At 37.8% G+C, this 16,451-nt stretch overlaps 3 protein-coding genes across 5 annotated transcripts in view; 2 read left to right on the top strand and 1 right to left on the bottom strand.

Moving 5' to 3' along the window:
• Positions 1-14,544, top strand: part of Pura (purine rich element binding protein A) — a 21,226-nt gene extending 6,682 nt beyond the window's left edge. For all 3 annotated transcript variants that reach the window (XM_016009291.3, XM_006991040.4, XM_016009290.3), the window contains exon 2: positions 1-14,544. In XM_016009291.3, the coding sequence (XP_015864777.1) occupies positions 139-1,104 (966 nt within the window). In that variant the 5' untranslated portion in view covers positions 1-138 and the 3' untranslated portion in view covers positions 1,105-14,544.
• Igip (IgA inducing protein) lies at positions 14,207-14,544 on the top strand. The gene has a single exon (XM_042263837.2). It carries the CDS (start codon positions 14,207-14,209, stop codon positions 14,366-14,368), a length of 162 nt encoding a protein of 53 aa, XP_042119771.1. The 3' UTR covers positions 14,369-14,544.
• LOC143269551 (uncharacterized) overlaps positions 14,492-16,451 on the bottom strand; it is a 22,677-nt gene continuing 20,717 nt past the window's right edge. Inside the window, exon 2 of the mRNA XM_076555004.1 lies at positions 14,492-16,451. This exon is cut by the window's right edge and continues 14,709 nt beyond it. The gene's annotated coding sequence lies outside the window, so the exon portion shown is untranslated.

Here is a 16,451-nt window from a genome sequence, read left to right on the forward strand (position 1 = left end):
ATCTCGCGAGAGTGGCTGACTGGCTGTGGGGGTTGCGGCGGCAGCAGGCGGAGCCGGGGAGGGAAAGCAGCGGCGGCTGAGGCGACTGAGGCGGCGGGCGGAGCGGCAGGCGGCGGCGCGGCGGCGGAGCGCAGCATCATGGCGGACCGAGACAGCGGCAGCGAGCAGGGTGGTGCGGCGCTGGGCTCGGGCGGCTCCCTAGGGCACCCGGGCTCGGGCTCAGGCTCCGGCGGGGGCGGTGGTGGCGGCGGGGGCGGCGGCGGCAGTGGCGGCGGCGGCGGGGCCCCGGGGGGGCTGCAGCACGAGACGCAGGAGCTGGCCTCCAAGCGGGTGGACATCCAGAACAAGCGCTTCTACCTGGACGTGAAGCAGAACGCCAAGGGCCGCTTCCTCAAGATCGCAGAGGTGGGCGCTGGCGGCAACAAGAGCCGCCTCACCCTCTCCATGTCTGTGGCCGTGGAGTTCCGCGACTACCTGGGCGACTTCATCGAGCACTACGCGCAGCTGGGCCCCAGCCAGCCGCCCGACCTGGCCCAGGCACAGGACGAACCACGCCGGGCGCTCAAGAGCGAGTTCCTGGTGCGCGAAAACCGCAAGTACTACATGGATCTCAAGGAGAACCAGCGCGGCCGCTTCCTGCGCATCCGCCAGACAGTCAACCGGGGGCCCGGCCTGGGCTCCACGCAGGGCCAGACCATCGCGCTGCCCGCACAGGGGCTCATCGAGTTCCGTGACGCTCTGGCCAAGCTCATCGACGACTATGGAGTGGAGGAGGAGCCGGCCGAGCTGCCCGAGGGCACCTCCTTGACTGTGGACAACAAGCGCTTCTTCTTCGATGTGGGCTCCAACAAGTACGGCGTGTTTATGCGAGTCAGCGAGGTGAAGCCCACCTACCGCAACTCCATCACCGTGCCCTACAAGGTGTGGGCCAAGTTCGGACACACCTTCTGCAAGTACTCCGAGGAGATGAAGAAGATTCAAGAGAAGCAGAGGGAGAAGCGGGCCGCTTGTGAGCAGCTCCACCAGCAGCAGCAGCAGCAGCAGGAGGAGACCACCGCTGCCACCCTGCTACTGCAGGGTGAGGAAGAAGGGGAAGAAGATTGATCAAACTGAATGAAACACACACACACACACACACAGACACACACACAGACACACACACGCGCGCATTCACGTACGTGTGTACACACACACACACACACACACACAACCACACACAGAGAGAAATATACTGTAAAGAGAGAAAATAAAAAGTTAAAAAGTTAAAAAAAAAAAAAACTTAAACTCCAAGGGAGCACCACCCACAGAACCTCCACCAACTGACAGTTTCTCTTCTTGACTTGCCACCCATCGCTGGATGTTGTCCACTTTATCCACCATGTAAAACAGTAAGCAGCTGCTAAAAACAAAAAACAAAAAAATATACAAAAAGTAATAACATTATATGAACTGTGTTTCCTACTTGATTAAAAAATATAAAGAACTGAGTGTTTATTTCCCTAATTAACCAAGAACTTTTGTACACGTTTAAGCTATTATTATTAAAAGTGTTTGCAAAATGGTCAAGATTATAATATTGCTGAATTATATAAAAAGTCCTTTTCATGTTGAGCTAACATTTGACTTTAGCACAAAAAAAAAAGAGATATTTTAGAACACGTAAAATAATATTTTTAGTTTTTCTCATTTTGTTACCAAATTTCAAACCTTACATGGAGGTTATTATAGTATATTTGACATCCTATATACCTGTGATTAGAGATGTGTATATATATGAGGGCTAGGCATGCTGTGTGTCTGAGCTTTGTCTAAATGTTATGCAGAAGTTTGTAGAGTTCAAGGTACGTAGGTTTAATTCATGCAAGGTAAACAATAAGTGCTCTCTTTTATACAATATGCATTGCATCTGGACCTTAAACATATAAAAAATGGTCAGTGAAACTTCTGTGAACATGAAGAAATTATTAAAAAAGGCATTTAAATGAAATTTGCTAAGTTGTGATTTTTATGGTTGGAACCAAAGTTATTCAAATAGTAAAAGAAGAAAGAGAAAGAAAAAGGAAATTTCCCATAATATTTTTCTGCATCTGTTTGCTTTGACTGAGTAGGTGTTTTGTTATTATTGTGTATATGAGATGTACTTGTATTGTTCATAATATATATTTTTTATTATGTGTAGAAAGATTTTAAAAACCTAACTAACGTGCAGCAATTTCCAGTGAACCTGTACTTGGATATCAGGTAGTGAGTCTATTTGTGGTCACTAGCACTGTCTCCTAAACTTGTAATAGGTCTGAAGCTATCCTTTGATTTTTGCCAGTGCTATTAACTTATGTAGACCTGTTTGAAAGCAAAGCAACACCATTATAGTTATCCTACTGAGCCATGGATTCTGAGTTTCATTTCAAAGTGAAAGCCAAGTTGGTGTATGTAAAGGATTTCCATGTAGCTGTGGTGCTAGTTATTACTGGCTACATTATATGTAAGTGTATTTGTGTTCCCCAAGTGTACAAGCCTTCTGTCACAAGTATGTTCTCTTATTATCACTCATATTCAAAGTGTAGGTATGAAGATGCAGGCTTAGGAGAGCGCTTTACCAAGCGGTGTCCTCCACGGAAATTGTTTGTAACGACAGTCTTTTACAGGTTTTCAGTTAGAGATGTTCGTGTGCTTTTAATTGACAACTAACTTCTTGCTGCTGTATAGTAAAATATTAATATATTTTTTATCATTAAACTGCTGCATGACTATCATCTTTGAGTGAAGAGAAAATGTTATAAAAAAGATGCCTTAAATACAGTACATTTTGGTTTGGAATTCTGTAGAAAGTATTTTGGTAAAAAAAGAAAAAAGAAAAAAAGAGGATCTTGGATCTTGTCTTGACAGAGAGAGTTCTGGACATGCAATTGTTTCTTGGCAAATCCAGCCATCTAGATCTACCTGCTGTATGTAGAAGAAACCACCTGTAGGACTGGGAAGGTGTCAGTACCTTTCCCATTGGAAAGCATCCGCCTAGGAAGGCAGAACAGTTGTCTTTTTTGAAGGATTTTTTTTTTTTTCCCTGCTGGCTCTTTAGGTTTTGATTTGATATTTTTAAGCTTTCTGGTTGTGTTGTCTTTGTTTTTGAGATCTACTGTATGTGTTGAATAACAAGCTATTTTCATTGTACTGTGCATTTTCCCATTGTTTGCTTTTCATATTCATACAATGTTAAATATGAGGTGACCGTACAATAGTTAGGAGTTTCTTTACTTACAAAATCACTGGAAATTATTAAATTGCTTTCCCCTCCCCCCAAGGTGCATTTTTTATTATTTTCATATAGTAAAGTTGAGCTTTTACAGTGCATAATGTGACATTTGGAATGCTTATCAACTGCATGTAAACATTAATAACCTGCACTTTTTGTCTTAAGGTTTGTTGAGCTGTTTTGTTCACTGTACTTTAACTGTGATATGGAAAAGATTGCATTCTCTGTGCTGTTTCTAATTAGGAAAGAGAATTGCTTTGATTTTGTCTCTTGTTTACTATAGCTTCTTAAAGTTAAGCCTTGTGCTACGAGTTGTTGGAGTACTCCTAGATCAGTGTTTCGTAGTAGCCAGCAGTCAGTAGTGCAAGTCAACAAACACAGCAAACTTAGGCAAAGTGTCCTTTCTTTGAGATGCAAGTTCTTTCATAAGGTTTGCTTTAGGGTCAGCTGCCTAAAGTGAAACCTTTCTTCCTATAGACTTCAGATTCTGCTTGGAATCCTACTGGATTGAGAAGCACATGTACTGTGCTGTTGTCTTTACACTATGACAGTTAAACACAATCTTACTAGGACTTTGAATCCATTGTCTGATTTATGATCAGTGGGTTTAAAAAGAAATCCACATGCAGATCTTTTAAGACTTAAAAAGTGGTCATAGAGAAAACTGAGTGACTGTAAAGATGCTCTTTTTGTTTAAAGCATCTCACTTTCTCTCCCCATTGACCTCCGACCTCCCCTTCTCCTATTTCATCCTTCCCCTACATTTCCCCTCCCAGGTGCTCGGTACTACACCAAGGTTCTATATTTCAGTGTATTATGTTAGAGTCTCTTCTTGTTTTTATTTTACTAGTAGGTAGCCCAGTTTGTGCTGAAAAAAAAGTGGGGGGGTATATTTGACCATATGTGTTATTCATAGAAGACAGTATGATCAAATGTGCCAAAAACAAGCAAACAGAACTTAATTCATGACAAGTATGCCTTATTTTTATTGATCTGCTTTGTCTTACAATTAAGGTCCAAGAGCTTGGTTAAACTATGTTATTTGCCTAAGTAAAAAAAAAGAAAACTTGAAATGCATTGAGATATTGATGTTCTTTAAAATGAGAGACACTGTCAAGTAATTTGATCCAGAGATCAGCCACCAGATTTGAAGAGTGCCTGTGTGTGTGTGTGTGTGTGTGTGTGTGTGTGTGTGTGTGTTGGTTGGTGGTGGTGGTGATGGTGATGGTGGTAGTGGTAGTGGTGATGGTATTTGTGGGTTTTTCTCCCCTTAAATCACCAAATCTTATTTTTAAAGCTACCTTTTATTTGTGCCTCCTATTTATCATGCAGATGTTAGAAGCAGCAGTCATCCAGCCACAGAGGGAGCTAAAGTTAACTAACCAGAACTCTAGAAATCATCATACATGCCTTTGACAACAAAGGAAGTTCATAAGAAAGCCATGTTGGCTTTTCCTCTACTAGACACACATTGGAGGTAGATGAACATTTGCCAAATGAGAAAAAAAGACAAATTCAGGAAAGACAAACTGTTTTCCAGCTTCTCAAAAGCCATGGAAAGTAGAAACCAAAACCAATGGGAAATTTAAAAAACCTTGAAAGTCTCACTTTCTAGTCCCATGCAGGGGTTAAAATTTGACTCAAAATGGAAAGTCTTATCAATTTTTGTTTTTAGACCTTTGCATCTAAAGATGGATAACTATTTGTTTGATTTTTTTTTTTTCAGGTAATAGAGAAAGCTGCTAGTGATTTTAACCCCTGCTGAAAGGAGACAGATAATTTCATTTGGGAGCAAATACTTATTGCCTTGAGAAACAGCACTATAATAGTCTATGTTCATTAGTCGTAGAATAACCTTTATCCCTTTCAAGCTATGCAAATTATTAAATAAGTGTAAATTAGAATTCAATTAAAGAGTTGATTATATTGCAATCAGATGGCATTCACAAACTTAACTGAAGCATATACAAATAAAATCTAATAATTTAAGAGTTTTTTTTTTTTAATGCTGACATAAATATAATTTAGCTACCTGATGCTGAATACTATTAACATTGTATGATAGGTCTGGGAAGACTGCCTCCTTTTTTTGAAGAGAGAGATTAAGAATTTTTATAATTGTTTTTCATCAAATTTTAATATTTTTGTCAAGTTTTTAGGTATTTAATTTGTAAAACAGTTTGCTTTGTACTGGCATACAGATATTAGGGTATTGATTTTAAACTTTTTGAAGCCAAGTGATCAAGTACATTTGTAATAAAAATCAATGGATCTCTATCAGTTGTACTCACTGTTTTCATTTCTTGTTATTACCAATGTAGGAATTTGTACCTTTTGCTGCATGAGAATGGAGCTAAATTTGGGTGGAAGGGGGTGGGAAAGATAAATCTGTTGAGAATAAATAACCTGGGTGGATTTGGTGGCCCAAGCACTTCAGAGCATAGTAAGATTTAGTGTATTAGAAAAGATGTAAAATCATCATCTTCTTCTTCCTGGTTTTTTTAAATGGAACTTAATGTTTGGAGAAGTTATCTCCGTTTTGTTTTTGCGCTTTAAAATCTTGTGTTTTGGCAATGTTGAAACTTTTTAAACACATTTTTCTCTCATGACATTTTGGGATATTCGGCCAGCCATGGTGACCCCACCATGGGCATGGAATTATTTTTGTCTTTACATGGCTTACCCTCTCTTCTCCAGTATTTTCATTAGTTTTTTTTTTTTCCTTCGTGTTATACACTCATATTTCCAGATGATTTTAGAATGGGCTTCCTGAAATTACTTGGGTAGCTTTCATAACTCCAGTTTTTTTAAATACATAAGTGTACTTTTAGTATTTTATTCCCCATAAAAACAGATAGGAAATAATTTTTCTCCTTTTTTGTTGTTTCTTGGATATCAGGATAAGATTTTGTTTATTATGTGAAAGAAAGCTAAGACAAAGGCATCTTGAGCACTTTAGATTTGAAACAGTGGGTGATTACAGAGTGTAACATTCATGGTTGTTATCTCTAAATCTGAATATCAGTAATTCAGAGAGAGCTCATGTTTTGTCATGAGAATAAACTAAGGGAGAGATCTTTTTAATTGCTTAAGCAAATTTACCAGTTTTATAAGTTTGTTTTAAACTTTTATCAAATTTCAAAACATTGTTGAAACATTGTAAGCCAAATTTAGGCCATTCATAGTAACGTACTCTATTAAACGAAAGTGACCACTACTTAAGATGACTGTTTATCCAGCAGCACTAATCACCATAGCTCTGCAGAGTTTGCAGTGCATTTTTTAAGAAAAGCTGATTTAAAGATTTATGAAGCTATTTGATCCTAAAACCAAACCTAAATTTAAGGCCTAGGCCATCCAACTAGCTCTTTTTGAGCAGAAATTCCATTATTATGGGCTATGTAATGGTGATCTAAACTAGCATTAGTTAGAATTTTAAGATTCAAGAGCAACCAGATGAAATAAGAAATGTGGCTGGCTCTAAGCTGTTTGCCATCTTCCATCTACAAATGGAGTAACCAGACTTTGATATTAAAGGATCTAGGCATCTTATGTCTTCAGAAAAGTGGACTGTGGAAAGTAGCCTCTTGTTGACGTTTTTTTCTTGTAAGAACTGTCTAGTTATTCTTTCATTTCTGCCTTCATGTTAGGTTTTGTGTCTCCTTCCATTACATTCGGTATCTCCTCCCTCCTTCCCTTTCCCTCCTTTCCTTCTGTTGACTAGCTTTTGTGGAAAATTGTCTTGTTAATAGGTGTAGAAATGTAGTGATCTTTTGTGTAAAATAAAACTACTTTTTACAGGCCAGAAACATTTTATTGTTCTTGGAATCATAATATTTTTGTGCTTCCATGAATACATACTTCATTTTTATTATTAATTTGCATATTTTTAGCATTTCATGGAGGGAAAATTAAACTAATGAGTTTTAATTTTCTTGGTTAGGTTCCACTTTAGTAATTCAGAAGGCCTATAAGGTTAAAGATCACACTTTGTTTTGTAATTGTGATATTCTTGCTGGTATATATTTTGGTCTAAGATGTCTTAATGCAAAAGGCTTCTAGGAGGATTTAAGAGGCAGTTAAAAGTTACTAGACAAGTGACATCTACTCACGTGACTAGCTCAAACTGTAATAACAATCAGGTAATGATTTAACTTGTTGACATTATGTCAGACTCTGCTGAAATGGACTGACAGTTGGCAGTGCAGTTAAGTTGTTGGTAGCTCTTGACCTCCTTGCCAAGTAAGTCTGATACTTTGGCTCCTCCATTCTCCTTTCTTTATGCTCCTAGTCATGGCACCCAAGCATCCCTCCTTCAGAAGAAGTGATGACTCCTTCCTTTGAACATAGCTAACTGATGATCAAGAAAGATTTCTGTATTTTGAGGTAATTTGGTCTTTTTTTTTTTCCCCATGACTACTGTTTTCCCCATAGTCTTAACTTGGCAATTTGAAGAGCATCTAAATGAGTGCTTGTTAGGAAATCTGTGAAATGAAGAGTGTAAGAAGCATGTGTTTAAGTTACTGAGAACTGAGACTCACTGGTGTGGAAATTGGAGAGCAGAAAGGGTAAAGCTGTTTGTTTGTGAATGGGGGTGTGAGAGAGAAAGGAGAGAATGATTGGGAGTAAAGTAGGAGGGATTTTTATTGGCAGTAGGAAGAAGTACTAAGATGAACTCTGAATGATAGTTGTTGACTAAGAAAATGAGGTTGAGCTTCACTAAGGAGCTGTCAGTGTGTCCGTTGTCAGCTAAGAGAAAACTGTCCGTCTGTAGCTAGTTGTGATGATAGGTTCTACAAATCTGTTTTGATGTGTATGATGATGGTTTGAGGGTTTATAGTATGTCTGCTTCTCTGAACAAATTCAAGTAGCACAATTGTGAAATGGCAGCTTTTCTGGTCAAGGCAGATTGGTGTTAGGAACTTACTATTTTGGGAAAAAAAACAGTTCAACCTTTTTCATTTGCCATTTTCAAGTTGTCAGTGACATTTATCATATACTATTATCTTGGACTCGTCACAGTGTAGCTTATGTTTGCAATTCAAGATTATCCTTCTAGTTCACAAGATCGACACCCAAAGGTCTTCTTTTACAGACTCTTTAGCCTTTGGTCCACATACGTTTTTTTGGAAGATAGTAAAGCAGATACAATCACTGAATTGCTATTTTAAGTATCTTTTCTATTTCCTTTACATTTGTAGTCCTATCAACCATCTAACATTGTGGCTCTTAAGAAGCCCTTGGTAACATATTTCTAGAATTAGACAGCATATCCCCTGAACTCATGTTTCTGTTTGTTTTCTTACTTTAAAATTGTAGAATTCCCTAAAGATAGTGTAGACGGGTGTTAATTATAAGTTAATATATCTCCCAGGTTCTTGTTCTGTGTAACATGAGTTGACAATGATTAGTTATCTATTCTGTAATCCCAGAAGTGTTTTAAATTATTTAAGGTAAATATTTGTTTTTAAAGTTAATAGTTCAGATTCAGATTGACTGTAAATTTACTATGGGTTTATTCCAGGTAATTTTGACACATTACTTTCAAGATTCATTTTAATCAGATCCCTATACATTCCTGCAATAATTTGTTTTTAAAATAGTCACAAGGAAGTTTTGGTTTATACTTGGTATTTTTTTTTCTCAAGTGTCAAGTTCATTAACAGTAGTGGGATTATTTTTACATAGTTTATTTTGCAGAGTTGGCACTTAGTATAATTTTCACATTTTATTGTGTGTCAGATTTTAAATTATAGTTAACATACTATAGTTTAAGTCTGTGAAGAGCCTTCTTAAATAGCTCCTCCCTTAGGAATTGTTTAAAGGAAATGAAGAACCAGTGCTTTAAATGACTGAGACAAGTCTGAGAGGTTTCCTTGAGTCTAGGCAATGGAGATAAATGATAGCCCATTTCTATGCTGCATACAGTTTTTAGGGTTTGATAATGATGTAGAAAAGTGCAAAAGCAGAAAAGACTCTGTAAAGTGGCCTATAAATTTATAGTTTTCATTATTGCACTATTTATCTTTGCACTTGATTTTTTTGGAAATTAAAGACTAGTCACTTTCACTTTTGTTTCTAGTCTTTTCTAATTTCTTGCAAAAATTGTTTTCAATATCCCACCCAAAGTTAAACTCATATGCAATTACATATGCTTTATAAGGCCAAGAAAATATTTGTTAATGTTAGCTATGTAACAGTAAAATTTGTTTTGATAAAATTTTTAATATAAATCTTTTATTTGCCAATAAAATTCTTTATGAATGTGAGCTTTATTAAACTGTTTAAGAAAAGTAAAAGCTTAGAATAGGAAATATGTCTATGTATATGAAATTGTGTCTTTGAGATCCAACTTCCGAGCCTGGTCTGGCCTGGCTTTGGAGTGTTGGTATGTTTCATTTAGCAAATGATATGAGTCTTACTGGGCACATGCTTAAGAAACTGGAAGTAAAACAGATGACAGTTCCTTCTTTTGTGTAGCTTTCCATAAAGGTCATATAGTTTCTTCGTGGTTTGTGTCACATAACTGGTATTACATGAAGTGACTCTTCCTTTTGAGAATTTAAGATTGACTTACTTTTTGAGAGATGGGGACAGCAAAGGATATAAGACTTTGATTTAACCAGAGGCAGTCTTAGCTTTCTTGATGTGCTCTGCACAGAGAACAAAGAGTGTACCTGTGAAATGTGTGATGCTGTATTCAGAACTGCAAAAAAAGAAACATTGAATTTTCTCAATGGAACAGAGAGATGTATTTTTGGCTGGAATTGTTTTTATAAGTTACTTAGTAATCTCATTTTCTATTTCTTTCCCTGTAGCTTTTTACACACCTCACACTTAAAACCAGCAAGTAAGAGGCCTCTTTTCAGATCTGGTTATTCTGAATGTGTTCTGGATAGGGATGTTGATCGTGACATGTTCTTCCCATGTTCTGCTGGTCATTGTGGTTCATACTGTTTGCAGATTCTGTTAATTCAGTGATGTATTTGAAATGAGAATGTTGTCTACATCATGGTGTGAATGTATGTGGCTAGATTCCATTGTGGAGCCTGTAGCTTTGTTTTTAATTTAAGTAGAAAGTTTAACTGTAGTCCAGATTTTAAGGTTATGTATAGGAATTGTGCCAGGTAGTTGTCTAAATATGGACCAATTTTGGAAATGAAAGTTAATGAATTTGGATTTGACTCAAGATAATTCTGTATGCAAAACCACAAGTTAAAGGCTCACATCATTAGAGTTACCTACATTTGATGGCCTTAGCTCTTTAAATGTGGATGACATTCAGCATTATATCTGTGAATTTCCTTAGGAAAAGAAAAGATTTAGTTTTTATACCTTTTCTTGGAGGCTAAATTGACTGCATATGGAAGTGAGAAAATTGTAGCAAGTGGCTTTTTTTTTTAGTGGAGTTTAACCAGCTTAATTCCTTTTCCTACTTTGAAGCACTTATTTCCCAAATATGAATAAAGGGAAAGATCAGCAACCCCAGGCCATTTTTGTTGTCTGCCTCCATTTCTTAATCCTATTATACAATAAATTACGGGTATCCCTCTTAAGTCCCTGTAATGCTTTTTTTTGGGGGGGGGGTCGCAGATACCTTTGAAAAATCTGATAAAAGTGATGGACCCTCTCCCCAGGAAAAAAAATGCACGTAATACAGATAATTTTGCTACAACCTCAGGGTCATCACTTATCTTCTGAAATCCAAGTTAGGAATTTTTGCTCTGAGCAAACTATATAGAAAATTGTAATGCAAATTAATTGATAAAATTAGGAGCTATTGGCTTAAAACATTTCAGATTGGATTATTATCACATGGTGGCCCCTACTAGCGAAATGTGATATTGCAACTAGCTTTGTTAGACATTATAACATCCAGACAGAAGGGGAAGAGAAGTTCTGAGAGCTATTTATAAGGAGTCAGGTTATCTCCAGATAAGGGAGCCATTCCTGGTTCAAGGTAGGGGTCCAGATGCCTGACAACTTTTGCAGGGTAGAGTTTGATAAACCACAACGCTCAGGATGCCAAGGGGTTAGCCATTATCTTAACCCCTTCCTCACCAAAAGATTTTAGTTTTGTCTGTTGGGAAAAAAAGATGGCACTAGAGAAAAATAAGTTGCCTTACAACTTTGCTGGAACACATCAGTTTGGTGAAGTATGGGACACTAGTATTATTTTTGAGAAGGTGCATAAAACCAAAGTAAATTATTCTCTATGTAGAACATTATTTACTAGTAACATTTGTTTGGGTGTATTAGCTTTGACAATTTTTACCAATAAATACTGAGTTTATTTAAAACTGGGAGTCCAGTTTACATATAGGATAGTTGATATATCCATCTTTTCCCCATGTAAAGAATAGTCTAAAAGATTTATGCATACTTTTTACTTTTCTCTCTTGGTACCATGGGGTGGGAGTGGGGGAGGACTTTAACTCAACAACTGACAAATGTCTTCAAATTCAAAAATCAAGAAGCAGCACTTTAAGTCTAACTCCACGCCATTTTAGTGCATGTATTAGTTTAAAAATGATTTTTGGTGCATGCCTTTGGGCTTATTCAAAAGTGTACAATAGAAAAGTATATTTCCTTTCTTAGAAAGGAGATGTTTTTCTACTTTGCAACATGTGATTACAAAAATCTTCCTCTGTGGAAAGATTAACCATGTATTGAACTACTGAAAAGTATATATTTTTAGATATACAGAAGGAATCTACACGGGGCAGCGTTCAGACCTATATAGAAGTCATAGCATTCTGTATAGGACCAAAAGGAAGTAACATTCAACACTTAAACAGACTTTGTTGGGTAGAAATACCTTTCGATCTTGCATTGACTTCCAAAAAGAAAATGCCGCAGAAGTTTGCTGAAACTTTTGTTTGAATTTTCTCTGTCAGTGTATTTAGCCCAAATGCAACAGCTTTGGGTTAGCACAATGTAAGAATCAAAACACAAAACTAAATAGTTCAGTCTAGTTTGCCAATCCAGCTTGACTGAAATAAGTAACCAATCACTTGCAAACTGAAAAACTGTCCAACTCCTCTAAGGTTTTGACAAAATAACCTTGGCTGACGTGGGAACACTCCTACTTTGAATTCTGACCTGACAGTGAAGATTCATGCTTGACATGAGTTCAAACCTGACAGTGTCTGTTTAAGGAGTCATGGTACAGTTTGCTAATTCAATCCCAGATACCTGTTGATTACCTGTAAGATCTAGAGTCCAAAGTAGCCAGCAGCCGTATCCCTGAGTGCTCTGTGCCCATCAGATATTGTGAAGTAAGCAGAATTGGGACGGGTCACAGCTCTGAGGATTGACCTCAGGTGCTGTAGACAGCTCCAGATTCAAGAATTATATCTGCTTCCTTGGGAGTCATCACTGAACTAATGTCCCACACTGCATTACTTACTGTAGATGCTCTCCAAGAGGAGGCCCAGAGCACACATCCTAGTTGTTTGTGGTACTCAGAGAGGGGGTGCTAACTCTGATGCCCTGGCCAAATTCCAGTTTAGGGATGTGGGTCTTCTTGTCATTCTAATTGGAAATGTGCATCACTTCCCATTTTTCCTGTTGCTCTCAGTACAAACTACACAAGTCTGTTCCTTTGCCCCAATCCCAAGTCTCCAAGATACTGGTATTATATGGGCCAAGTTCATGCCTTATCTTAATGCACAAGAGTTGAAGAGTGAGTGAGCTTGATATCATCAGGATGCCCTGTACTTGGAGGGTGGACTCTTGTGATGCTTGGGAATGAAACCAGCCCTCTTTCAGCGTATGTTAGGAAATATGCACTGGTTGGAAGCTTCCAGCTGTAAGGAATGAGCTGAAACCAGTTTCCCCTCTTCTTATAGCATGATAAGAAAGTCTGTTGGGTTTTCAGCAGTTGGGGAAGGCCGGAGTTCTGCAGCTTTAATCTGGGTAACTAAGGTTGTTTTAATCTGGGTAACTAGCTGGTTTAATATGGATAACTAAGGCTGGTTTGAGCAAGACTTTGGTAAATTAACTGGGTTCTCAGATGCCACAGACTCCGTGATAAGTCACCATTATTTTCAATGGCCGTGATAGAGTCCCCCTGTAGCCGTTACTTTAAGATTACATGCAGAGTTGCTTTATTTTGAGCTTTTTGTGTACACACAATCCCAAACTGGAAAAACTTAAAAAGGAATCCTGCTGTGAAAGGTATATATTACTCTAGATTTTTCTTACTGTAAATATTGTAAGATTGTAATACTGTCAATATTTTATTAACCAACAAATGTTAATCTATGTGAAATCAGACTTATTTTAAATGTGCTTCTTATTTACTGTGTGTGGTCCCTGTTGCTGACAGTATTAAGTTATATTCTGATGTAAGATTAACTTTATTAAAGAATGTAAACATTAATGTTTCCTTATGGGAAAACAAATAAAGTATAAAGAAGACAATTCTTTTCATTGAAATATACTGTGTATTTACACTTGCTAGACCCAGCACCACTTATAAACTTAGTCACTGTCCAGTTTCAGTTAACACAGCTGACACGATTGTGCTCCACTTGAAAGTCTAAGCCTTGGTGTTGTTGGAATAGAAAGTTTGTATTTGTCTGCTGTGAATCATCTTGAAATTTCTAATCAAGTTTGTAAAATTTTTATAGTAAAAGTTTTAATGACAATTTAAAAAATTACCTTCTCTAAAGAATGGTCAAAACAATATCCTTTCAGAAATAGAGTTGCTCTTTACTATCTTTCCAAAATGACTTTGGTTAAATGGACCAGGTGTATATTAGTTAAAATCTAGGGCTAAGTTCTTGATATTCTTTGAGTTTACAAGTTAATCCTTATTGGAGTTGTGCCAATATACAATAGAATATCATTAATTTGCACTGTTTGGGGACCCCATTTAAAAATGCTGAATTTTGCCAACTAAAAATAAGCAAATGCAATTTTAAAAGTAAATTTGAGCATTCTGTGTTAAATATGTGCAGTTATTATCATATGAAGAAGCGCAGTGTGTTGGGCTGTAATATAACCATATTTGCTGTCATGTTCTCCCATCTCAGTGCTGGGAACTCACCATGTGGAAACCAAGCAACCGTGTTGTGCATCAGCCGGCTTGAGTTTGTTCAATATCAAAGCTGAAGCTAGCGAGGTCTGCTGTACTGCTTATTGAAGTATTGTGATTCTTTTAGGCATTGATTCTTACAAAATATATACTGTAACAGTATACTTTGTACAGATTTAAATTTTATTTGAAAAATGAAATAAAGTAGGCAAAAAATAAAGATGTTTATTTTTCATGTGACTACATAAACAGATCATCAGTCTTTTGTTTCAATGCTTTTGTGGGGGAGGGATCTGGGTGGCCTGTTTGTTTTGTTTCGGTTTGGTTTTGGGCCAATGGAGACATCTCCAAGACTTCGTAGCAGGTAGACATTTGCCTGCAAATCATCATTAATTGTTGCAGGTATTAAATGTATATTCTTACATGGGAAAACCCCATTTTCTATTTTACTTTTAAACATTTCTTTATAAGATTATTTTGTGAATAGACTTCCTCTGTGGCTTCTTGGGTCAGCTTTTAATAAATTATCTGGCAGTGTGATAGTTAACCATGCTGCTGCACTGAAGAGAAGAGAGAACTTGCCTATGAATCCTGCTCATTTCCTGGGAAAACCTTTTCTTGTTCCTGTCATCTTGTGTTTGAAGTTGGTTTGGAGAAGTGTACAAGAGTCCGTGATGTAAGATGAAGAGAAAGGCCCTTTTCAAACTGCTTTTTTTTTTTTTTTTGAATAGAACAGCAGAGAGAAACGAAGCCACAAAAACATAGCACAGGAGTGAATCTTCAGGACACTTCCATTGGAACATTCTAGAGCAGTGGTTCTCAACCTTCCTAATGCTGCGGCCCTTTAATACAGCCCGTCATGTTGTGGTAACCCCCAACCATAAAATTACTTTATTGCTACTTTATAACTGTAATTTTGCTGCTATTTATGCATTATAATGTAAATATCTGGTAAGTTGACCCCCATGGTGGTCAGGACCCACAGGTTAAGAACCACTGTTCTAGAAGATTAGATTATCTAACTAAGGAGAACCACCTCAGTTTTTACTTCTGAGTAAAATTCTTAAAAAAAACAAGCAAACAAAGACTTCAGGAGCCTTATGGGTATATCTCCTTGGCTTTAGGAAGTAAAATGTGAAGTTTTATTTGTGCCTTTTGCTTTTTATCCTTATTTTAATATTTTCACATACCTTCAAGCAAGATCAGAGGACGAGTTATAACAAGAAGTTCTCCGAGTTAGTTGTTCCTGGTAGAAATCACACTGTGTGTAATCCTCTCGGTGGTGGGCTGTGTTTTAAAAACTTATGCATGACCATAGACCCAGTTCACAGCTCCAGGCTTCTCTGGGTGAGTCCCAGGGAAATTTGCTGTTTCACTCTTTTCTTAACAAAATGTAGAGAAGAAGAGTTGGAATAAGTTCCACACGTGACAGCCACAACTCTGATAAAAATAATGAAACTATCAGAATCTAAAGCTGAGGGTGCCACTATTTGGGAAAGATAGGTAGGGTACCTAAGAAACATGTATGTCTGTGTGTCTGTGTATAGTCCTGAGGACCAAACCTGGGGGCTTTCATAAGCTAAGTGAGCATTCACCACTAAGCTATATCCCAGTCCTTTTAAAAAAACATTTTGAGGTAAGGTCTCAGTAAATTGTCCATATTAAGCTTGAACTCACCCCATAGCACAGACAGACCTTCAACTTTTGATCCTCGGCCTGGGTCTCCTGAGTAGTTGGGATTATAGTCTTGTGTCACGAGACCTGGCTTAAAAACTAGTTTCCTCTAGTGCTACAGTGCCTGTGGCTTCTAGGAGACACACAGAAAACAGGTGGGTGCTTTCTGAAGAATAGATGCCCCTCTCTCTTCAAGAGTGGGATCAGGTAAAATCCCTGGATCCTCTTCTAAGAGGAACAGGAACTTCTAGTGAAGATTGTAGGCAGAACCGGCTCCCTGGAAGTACGTGGACTGAAAAGCCAGAAGTCAGGAAGAGCAAGAACCTGAGGTAAGGTCCTACAGCAGTCCTGCAGGGTTGAGCTCCCAGACTTGATATAGGTATGAACTGCAAGTCAAGGCCTAGATGGCTCGGAAACATCTTAAGAAAAGAACCTAGAATAATGTAATAAAATTGGCAGTCTTTTCCCACTACCTCCTTCCAGTGG

This window comes from Peromyscus maniculatus, chromosome 19 (assembly GCF_049852395.1).
Source record: "Peromyscus maniculatus bairdii isolate BWxNUB_F1_BW_parent chromosome 19, HU_Pman_BW_mat_3.1, whole genome shotgun sequence".
NCBI lineage: Eukaryota > Metazoa > Chordata > Mammalia > Rodentia > Cricetidae > Peromyscus > Peromyscus maniculatus.

What these genes read in the sequence shown, in the direction of transcription:
- Igip (XM_042263837.2), top strand. Translation starts at nt 14,207, where the DNA reads ATGTGCAGTTATTATCATATGAAGAAGCGCAGTGTGTTGGGCTGTAAT.